We start from the raw sequence: 10,319 nt of genomic DNA, 5'->3' as shown, positions 1-10,319 counted from the left end.
ATTCTTAACATGTAACCCCTACTTTGTGGATCCTTCTAGGACTCCGTTATGCAGGAAGATGTGTTACCTCTTCTGTGTCTGCAGACATGCCCCTAGTTTAGCACTTAGCCACTGCCTATAATTATCTCTCCATATGACTGTTTCTACCACTAGATAATGAGTTTCTTGAGGGTAAGCACTATGTTCAATTTATCTCTGTGTTTCCAGATCCTAGTACACAGCCTGACATTTGTCAATATGTATAATGAACACTGTGTATCCAAAGGGTGCTCATTTATTAGGATGTTTAATGAAATTCAACTCAAATTTGCCTAAGCATAAAGAGAATTTATTGACTCAGATAACAAAAGAATCCAGAGAAATGGCTTCAGGCATGGGTGTATCTAGGTGCTCAAACAGTGATGTAGGGAATCTGTGTCTCTGTTTCTGCTTTTTCTCTATTGGTTTCATTTTCAGGCAGATACTCTCTTCATTGTGGGAAAAATGGACTCTAGGAGTTGCAGATACTTGTCTTGCTGGATTTGCAACCCCAATAGAAAGAAAAAAACTTCCTTTTTAATAGGTGTAGCAAAATTACTTAGGCTAATTTTCAAAGGTTTGGCTTAGTCTCCATGCCCATCCTTAAAATTTTGTGTCCTAAAAAGAAATGTGCTGTTAAGCTGGGCTTAGATTTTATGACCCACTCTTGGAACTGGGGCTGGTGTGGTCAGTTTTATCCAAACCACAAAGTCTGGGAGCAAGGGGAAAGGTAGGGGGTTTAGTTCTTCAAAGGAAAATCTAGGAGTTGTTACCAGAAAGAGGAATAGATGATGAGCAGGCAAATGCATAGACATCCACCACTGATACAGGCTCGGGGAAAAGGCAGCCCTGACCAGGCCAGAAGCTTCTCCTTCTGAGCTCCCATGCAGTCCTTATGGAAGAAACACCTGCTGATCCTCGTGGGAGTGCTTTGTAGGAACGTCCCCTCCTGAAATCCCAGCTTGCCACAGACTATAGCCTTTTGGGGACAGGCCCCCAGAGATGATACAATAATCCTTGTTTCTTCATACCTAGAAAATTAGAATATAATTTTCTAAGGGACCTAAGCAAGTGGAATTGTCTCCTAAATAGAAACATTTGTATCTCTTAAGGATCAGCTGAGTACTTAAACCTTTACTTTAAAAATATATTTTAAAAAATGTTAGATGCAGAAACACAGACTCCTTAGCTCTGCCACCTTCTCTTTCTCATGAAGTAATTTAACCTCTTAAAGTATAAGTTTCCCAACCTGTAAAATGGGGATGAAGATCATCTCATTTCATGGAAGTTTAGTGTGCATGTGGGAGGATGGAATGAGCTATTTCTTAGCACAGTGGTGCCTGGTATCTAGGGGGAACTCAACAAATGACAGCATCACCATCAGAAGGTGATGACAGCAACACTTAGCATTGAACTAGAGAAACATATGCTAATGTCAACCAGAGAAAATGACTATTTTATTCTTTTTGCAAGCACATAACTTAATTTTTAGATTTTCTTCATCTTCTGGCCACAACGATCCCCTGTATTTATGAAACACTTGAATTTTTCTCACTTTTCTTGTGTATTGTGATCTTATAATAGCTAACATTTATTATGCACCTAGATCCATCACTATTGTAAATGCTCTGCATGTATTAGCTCATTTAATCCTCACAACCACATCCAACTATTGTAATCCGCATTTTATGTATGAGGAAGCTGAGGCACAGGATGGATAAGTCGCTTACTCAATGTTGCATTGCTAATACAGAGAAGCCATTCCATCAGAGTCCATGTTCTTAAGCTCTGTCGCTTCACTCTGTGAAGTAGTGAGACTGGTATAATTAAATGCATTGCACAGACATACAAACTGAAGCCCAAAGAGGTGAAACGACTCATCGAGGTCATGCAGCTAATTAGTGGAAAATTTGGACAAACATAACATGACCATGACTTAACTCAGACCGGTATTCCCCAGAACACCATTTTCTTTTTTCCGAAAATATGCAACTCATTCATGAGGCCAAGGCAAACTTTACTTTTCAGTTAGTCTGGATGTTTCAAGTAACTCTTTCTTTCCTTCTTTTCTTCTCTCTTCTCTCCCTTCCTTTCTTCCTATTATATATACATTATAATTTGCCTGTCTTTATATTTTTTCTATTATCACTTGTAATTTATGTACATATGCATTAATCATCTATTATTTATTTAACCGTGCATTGGAGGGAGTGGAGTTTTCCAGAACTGAGTGTCTCTCCAGCTGCGTACTGTTTGTGTATGCAGACGTAGTGACACATCTACTGCAAGAAATACTTCCTGTTAGAGCATTTTTCTTTTTGGTAAGATGCACCATTCAGTAAGATCTGATTCATGTGACATGGTAAATTTTTAAATGATCGAGTTCTTTATAATGTCATTAAATTAACAAAATTATGCCTGAGAACCTCTCCTTCCCCTCTTCCATCTGCACCTTGATCTGGAATCCAATATTTTCAGGGGACTTGGAGGTTTGTACACATTCCTAAAGCTGCTCTAAAAGCAATCAGCCAACAAGCATTTATTAAGTGTCAACCCTGGGTTTTCTCCTCTTTCTGCCAGCTTCTTCCTCCTCATGTTAGCTTCTCTGTTTCCCTGCTCTATTGCATATTCTCTGGTTCCTCTCGGAATCATCTGCTTGTGGCTTCTACTCAGGGCCCAGGCTCATCGCATTCTCCCTGGCTGTCCTGCTTTTGGACTGCCTGAAAGGACTGGATCTACTCCTGCCCAGCTGTGGGTTCCCCCATTGGGCAGTATTACCTACAGACCACCCATGAGCTGCTGGCCAGCCTTGGAAGACGGCCTTGAATCAAGTGCTGGCCCTGGGCCCAGTCAGCTGTGAGTAGGCAGCACAATTGGACGGACAAATATGAAGGGACTCTGTGCATGGTGGGTATGAGTCGGAGCATGCCAGTGCACGAAGTTCATGACGGGCTGACCTTCAAAGGAGCCAGTGTTTCCTTCTGGTTAATCACAGAGGCATCAGAGAAAGTCAAACCTGAGACTGGGTCTAGACTCACTGCTTGTTAGCTGTGTGAATGTGGGGAAATTATTTGATCTTTCCAAGGCCTTTTCTCTTCTGTTAAATGAATGTAACAATAGCACCTACCTCAGTTTGCAGAATTAAATGAAATAGTGTCTGTAGAGCACTTAGCACAAGGCACAGGAATGAGAACTATTGATACTTCCATCATTGTTATTATTAATAAAGTGAGCTCATAGGTTGGATTGAACAGAATTACAGAGATCTCCCTGTGGACAGAATAGCATAGTGGTTGAATAACTAGATTCTGGAGGCAGTGTATCTTTCTTTAAATCCTGATCCTGTGTGTACCGGTTGGGTTATTGGGAAAGTTTCCTAAATTCACATCTCTAAAATGGAAACAATATCTAACTCAGAGATGTAATGGGAGGAAAGAGAGAGAGAGAGAGAGAGAGAGAGAGGGGAAAGGGGGGAAGGGAAGGAAAGGAAAGGATGAGGATGAATCCATGCAAAGCACTTAGCACAGAGCCTGGCACAGAGCTGCTGACTGTTACTTGTTACTGTTGTGCTAGTTACTACTCTCATACAGCCTGCCAAGCATTGAGAATGAGATGCAGGAAGGGTTAGCTTGAGATTTGATAATGAACTTTGTTTTCAGCAATTCAATTTCATTGTTGAGAGCAACAGACAGTTGAGGGTGTTTTCTTTCATCCCACTTTACCATATTAGTACTTAGCCTTTAAGTACAATTTTCTTTTTTGGAAAAAAGAAAAATGAGAAGAAAAGGCATACTTTTCCAAACCCAAACCAAAATTAAGTGACATTTTGATTCCCAGTGTATGGCTGTGGAAGAATACAGAGAGAGGGAGGAACCTCGATTTACCCGCCAGCAAGCCCCGTCATCAGCATCGGGCTGATCAATTCCTGGTCACTGGACTCCGAGAGCTGGAGACTGGGTTAGTCTGACAAGCAAAATAATGACTGTTACTGAAAGCACTGATAGCTTTGTGGCTGCTGAGAATGTATAAAACCCCTCATTTTGGTACCCTGTTCGAGATTCTGAATTGTTTACACATAATATGACAGCCACTCAATGCATTTCCATCTGAGGAATCAGATAACTAATCTTTAAGGAGAAAATATAGATGTTGTTTCAAAGGCATATTAGCAAATGACGTAATAGCAAGGCCAAAGAAATCTTGCTTTTTGACATTCTGATGGGGTGGTGGATTTTGTGGGATTTTTGTTCCTGTCTTTGCTTGGCCCTGCCTGCCTCAAAGCTGGCCGATAACTGCTCCTTGTCCTCTGTCTGTCTCTCTTGCTGTCGGCTCCTGCCCTTGGAAGAAGAATGAAGCAATCCAAAAGGGGTCAAAGCAACCATAGCTACTGTGTTACTGTGGTCACTGTGTGTCGGGCACTAATGCTCAACACTTACGGTTACCCATTAACCCTGCAGCAGCCCTGTGAAAGAGATCCTATCGCTGCTGCATGGAGGAATGGAGACTTCACAGGTGATATTAATACGTCCCAAATCCACACAGCTGGAAAGGGGCAGAGCCGTCACATCTAATTGTGTGTTTGTGAGAGAGAGAGTGTGTGTGTGTGTGTGTGTGTTTACAAATCCTGTGAGTCCAATACCAGGATATACTACCTTCTTTGTTCAACAAACATTTAAGTGTTTAATGAACACTCGGCTCGACATTCTTGACCAGCAGTGCCTAATGTAGCAAATGCTCTAGGTACCCTTCTGCACTCTTGGCCACTCAAATATACCTGCAGCTTTGGTGGATATTTCCCACACATCCTGAGAGTTTCCTACTTTCTTTCTTGGGGCTTCCTGTGCTGCAGAATGCTCGTCCTACCTGCAGGGGAATCCAGAAGTACCAGGGACTTACTGCCCATAGGAGTGACTTTCAACCAGTGAGGGGCTAGTGTTACTGGATAGATAGCCCAGCTTCTTTGCCTCTTGGGAGGGGACATTTCTGATGTGCACATGAGTTCTGTAAAGTCTCTTAGAGCAGAATTGAACCCCAATTGTTGCTCACAATAATCTGCTCATCAACACTTCCTTTTTGGTTTCCCACTATGTCTCAAGCTAGCCAAATAGGCATTTTTCCTAGACCAGCCACTCAATGTAGAAATAGTTGACTGACTGCTGTTAATCAAAAATAATAGACAGTGGTATCGGTAAGATCTGGTTCCTGCTCCCTAAGATTTTACAAACACACACATGCAAGGATACTTCACCATAGTCAGATGTGTTACAGTTGAGAGACTACTGCAAAAACCCAGGAGAGAAATGACAATGGCTTGGTTTAGGTCAGTGGCAGTGGAGTGACGTGAAGTAATTGAATTTTGGGTATATGTTGAAAGTAATTCTAAGAGGATGTGCTGACAGGCCAGGTGTAGAATATGAGAGAAAGACAAAGGTCGAGGACATTACCAAAGTTGTTGTTGGTTTTTTTTTTCCCCTCTGAGCAATTGGAAGAATGAAGTTGTCCTTCACTTAGATGAGAAGACTACAGAAACTCCTAATACCTGGGGAGGGCAGGTATTAGGAGTTTAGTTTTTGACATGTTATTTGAGATACCTACTGGTCATCCATGTAGGAATATAGAGTAGAGCTGGAATACAGCTAGTGTTTAGGGGCAAGTCCAGGGATAGAGATATAAATTTGGGAGTCAAAGTCATGTGGATTGGAGAGTACATGAGATCATAGAGGGATCCCCAGGGAAGTACAGTCTCCTGGAGGAGCCAGATGTTACTGAATCATACAAATAAATCATTCTAGTCATAACGAATGCCGGGAAAAGAAATTGCATCAAGCATCTTTTAGAGACACAAAGATGCAGCAGACCCTGCCCTAAAGAAGCTCACAGTCTAAAAGGGGAGTTGCAGCTGCATTGAGACAGCTAGAATATAAAGTGTGGTAATAAGAGGGTACAGGAAATGACCTCAGAGATTGACAGGTGGTGGCAGTCACTTAAGGCTAAGGAGAATGATGGAAGACTTTGTGAAGGAGGAGGCTTTTGATGTGGACCATGAAGAATGGGCAAAGAATATAAAGTGTGGTAATAAGAGGGTACAGGAAATGACCTCAGAGATTGACAGGTGGTGGTAGTCACTTAAGGCTAAGGAGAATGATGGAAGACTTTGTGAAGGAGGAGGCTTTTGATGTGGACCATGAAGAATGGGCAACATTTTGGCCTTCAGAGATTAGAAGGAGAGGGGCATTCTATGCAAAGAAAGAACACAGCCAGGCACTCAGGAAAGAAGCAGAAGCACAGGGGAAGTGTGAGAGGTAAGCCCAGAAAAGAAGGTTGGGGTCCAATTATGAAAGTAGTGACTGTCAAGAGGAAAAGTTAGGGCTTATCCTGTGGACAGTGGGAGGCCATTGAAGTCAGTGATTGTCAGGGTTGGAGCTGTCCCTTGGGGAAGGTGCTTTTGAAGATGAAGGGGCAAGAGATAGGAGGCTGCAAGACCGGTCAGTAGGGCTTGGCAGGGAGGAAGAAGAAGAGTGGACAGGAAGACGTTCAAGAGGAAATGCAATCTGACAACAGGTACTAAAATGTTAAATGTGCATCACACATGACCAATATGATGACTTGGAGAAGAAGACTGGAGAAGAGGTGCATATAGGAGGTACAGAATGTACACAAAAGAGTGATCATTAGAACAGTCTATAACAGAAAAACAACAATGAGAAACAACAGAAAGCTCCATCAACAAGAGGGTTAAATAAACTGTGATCCATCCTTACAGTGGAATGCGGTTCAGTGATAAAAGAGGATGATGTATATCTGCGTTCACTGGCATGAAGGGAGCACACAGCTTATTGTTGAGTATAAAAAGACAGGCTGCAAAACAGCATTTACCATAGAACACCATCTATCAAAATGATATTATTAAAATATCATTCGTTTGTACGTGTTTAAGGAGACCATTGAAATATCAAAAAGTGGGTGACAGTTTTCTCTAGATGATAAAGTTTGGTGGTACGTTGTTTATTTCCTTGTTTTGGGATGGGGTAATTTCTCTTTAGATCTTTTTTGATGGCAAGAATTTTCTGCCATAAGCTCGTAATATCTTAAACATAAGATGATTCAAATTTTGAAAGAGAAGTCAAATGGACCGTTCTGAATTCCTGCACAGCAGACATAGCCCTGAGCTAAGAAGTGAGCTGTTGGTAATCTGCATTAGCTGACCTCTCCAAATCAGCATTTGGTCATTGAGCCCCTCCCTGAGGGAAGAGACTTTCCGTCCTGCCTGCATAAGAGAAAGGATCCTGATGGAGCATGCTCAGATGGTTTGGTAACCTTCTCCTCTCTTCCAGGGTCTTCCTGAGAGCTATCAACAAGTTCGCAGAAATCATGAACCAGAAGTTCCTGGAACACACGAACTTTGAGTTCCAGGTGAGTGTGAGGCACCAGAGCTGCCTCAGGAGCTGCCTAGGGCTGCACTGGCGTCTGGGGCTGGTTGCTCCATCAGACACACCCCAAAGCACATGGAAGGTGTGCCAGGATCTCTGAGGATTTCCACAGAGTGTGTGGGTGGGGAGGGATGTTCCTGGGCTTTGCAACCAGTCATCACCTGAGCAGCATATGCAAATGTGGCCATTTGATGGGTCTGGTGCTAATGAGGAGACATTCATTCATTGTTAGAATGGGCACCACCTTTTAAAAACATCACATTTTTTTATTTGTCTATTCATCGGAGACAAAAAACCAGCCATTCACAGACACTAAAAAGTGATTTACAGTAAAGCTCACAAGTACATCTCTGTGGCTTCCTGATGGCTCCAAAAGTCATTTTCAGTGCTTAGCCAAGACCTGGGGCCTCTGAGAGATTCTGGGGCCTAAAAGCTCATGGAGTGACACATGTGCCCCAGGTCCAGGCCCAAGAAGAACCAACTCATCAAAGCCTTGTGGGAAAGTCCAGATTGCTGCCTGTGGCTGGAGATGTGAGAGAGAAGGCCCCCAAAGGGGATCCCCTCCAGGGAAGTACCTGACCCCCAGGATCTCTTGTAGTGAGGGTTTGAGGAGTAGAAGTCTCTGAGCCCAGGGAACTGGGGCGATATGTATTCTGCCTGCTCATCTGAAGTGTTCAGTTTCTAGCTGGGCTTTGGCCTCTCACCAGCTCAGCAACTTCAAGCAAGGCCAGGACTGTATCCGTGCCTCAGGTGATTCATCTGTAAAATGCCTGTTAACAACAACTACCCTTTCTACTTCATAAGGTTTTTCCAGAACCAGAATGTGACAAGGGGCTTGCTGAGAAAATTCACTTGTAGGGTCCCACCAGTTTCCGTTCAAATACTTCCTCCCCAAAGAGATGTTCCCCTGCCTGACTCCTTTCTGAGGATCTCCCACCCATCTCATGGTCATTACGCATCACCACTTGGCCTGTGCTAACTGTCACTTGAAGTCATCTTTCTTATTTCTCTACATGCCTGTTTTATCTTTCCTCCAGCAGAATGTAAGCTTCGTGAGTGCAAAGACCTTGTGCTCACAGTGACTCTGTGCTTTATGTCTGGCACTAGTGGTATCCTTGGGGAGGTGATGTCTGGGCTGAGACATGTGAGATCCACCCTACCAGGAGCACCAGCCTATAACTATCGTAGAACTGAAAGGATGAACATTGTCTTCGAACAGGATTCTCTCCCACTGCTTATACATGCCAGATCTCACGAGAAGCACTTTAAGGACATTATCTCTCCAGCTCTTACAACTGCGCTACAAGTTAGCTGCTATTACTAATTTTTTTCTGCAGTGAGTAGGTAGTCTAAAGTCACACAGTGCATCAGTGCAGAGTTAGGACTAGATCTCGGCAGTGGCTGACACCAGAGCTCACACAGATAACCACGGCCACATGCTATACATGGAATTCACCACTTCATTGTGTTGACTGCCTGGCAGGTCTGGGTAAGAGTTTCTCCTGCCATTATAAATCTTTGATATGGAAACAAAACATGTCACTTTGGCTGTTTCGAAACGGGAGAAATGTTTGATTTCCTTCCAAATGCAGCCCAGAAGTCTGCAGGCTCTGGTTATGGGTGTGTTCAGGGAAGTTAATAGGGCCATTGCTTTTTTAGAGGGCCAGCTTGGAACAACATACCTAGGGGCCAGCGGTGGCAGTGGCCATAAAACTGCAAGCTGGTTTGTTCAACTCTTTCTATAGGCATCAGCAGTTACAGCCTAAGACCTGCTTTCCTCACTCTGGCTCTCCTTCATGGTCTTAGGGGGGTACTTTTCAAAGATTCAGCTTCAATCTTTTAAGGTTTTGTACTGTTTTCTTGAAAGAAAATCTGCATCTGAGAGATGCCCAGGAAATGGAGTTTCATACCTGGAAAGTTTGAGCTTATGAGCTGTGTGACTTTAGGCAAATAACTTCACCTCTCTGTGCCTCAGTTTCCTCAACATTAAATGAGGATACTAATATTAGCTATCTCATTGGAGTGCGAGGATTAATTCATGTAAAGAACTTAGAATGTGCTGGGAACATCGTAGCCATTTAATAAATGCTGGCTCATTATAATAATAATAATTGTTATTTTCTGATGATGATGATAATGATGATGGCCCTAAATGTGTCAGGGCTGGGAACTCATGTCAGTCTTTGATAAACAGGACAGTAGAGAGGCATCTTTCTGGTCACCACAACATTGCCTGGGGCTGTCATACCTACAGGATTCTGTAAAACAGGAGAGTGGCCAACATTACAAAATAAAATGTCTCTTTTTCTAATGAGGCCTCCATAGACATTTATTGAAAAGTACCCAAGAAGGGGATCATTTTTCAACCTTATCTTTGTTCTCTTACCTCCTCCTCTCCCCTCCCCACATGAGAATGGATTTGTTCTCTGTACCCTGCCTGGAACATGCCTTGTCTCCTTCTTATGATTTCATTAATTATGCATTTAATATCAGCAGGAACAGCATCCATCACTGAGTGCTGCTGGCCTTGGCAGTCACTGTCCAGAGGAGGGGCAGGTGCAATGAGATTATCCCTAATATCTTTTCCAGAACTGTGGTTTTATGATTCAAAGGGTCGAAAGCAAGAAGCTCTGTGGGTGCCTCTCTGTAGGTGACAAGACCTGAGAATTATAATAATGGTGTTTTCTGCTTGGAGCTGAGGGCATTTGCATTCCCAAGCCCTATGCAGGATACTGGGCCTTGGTGTTGGCATCCATTTGCATGATTAAAGAAGACCAAGAAAAAATTTCAAATTTAACTTAGCAAAGACTTTTGTTTAAGAACAATTCTCACGGGCCCAGGCTATTGCAAATGCTTTGAGGCATTTGAAAG

The 10,319-nt window shown here is 42.9% G+C and overlaps 1 protein-coding gene across 1 annotated transcript in view; it reads left to right on the top strand.

Annotated features, from left to right (window-relative positions):
- LOC103604819 (dedicator of cytokinesis protein 2-like) overlaps positions 1 to 10,319 on the top strand; it is a gene marked incomplete at its 3' end in the record, with an annotated part of 57,421 nt that overhangs the window by 9,322 nt on the left and 37,780 nt on the right. The window contains exon 3 of the mRNA XM_008589400.1: positions 7,353 to 7,431. Coding sequence (XP_008587622.1) covers positions 7,353 to 7,431 — 79 coding nt within the window. The remainder of the gene's footprint in view (positions 1 to 7,352; positions 7,432 to 10,319) is intronic.

This window comes from Galeopterus variegatus, unplaced genomic scaffold (assembly GCF_000696425.1).
Source record: "Galeopterus variegatus unplaced genomic scaffold, G_variegatus-3.0.2 Scaffold5413, whole genome shotgun sequence".
Lineage (NCBI taxonomy): Eukaryota > Metazoa > Chordata > Mammalia > Dermoptera > Cynocephalidae > Galeopterus > Galeopterus variegatus.
Note: the sequence above shows the minus strand (reverse complement) of the source record. Positions and strands in the feature narration are given on the sequence as shown.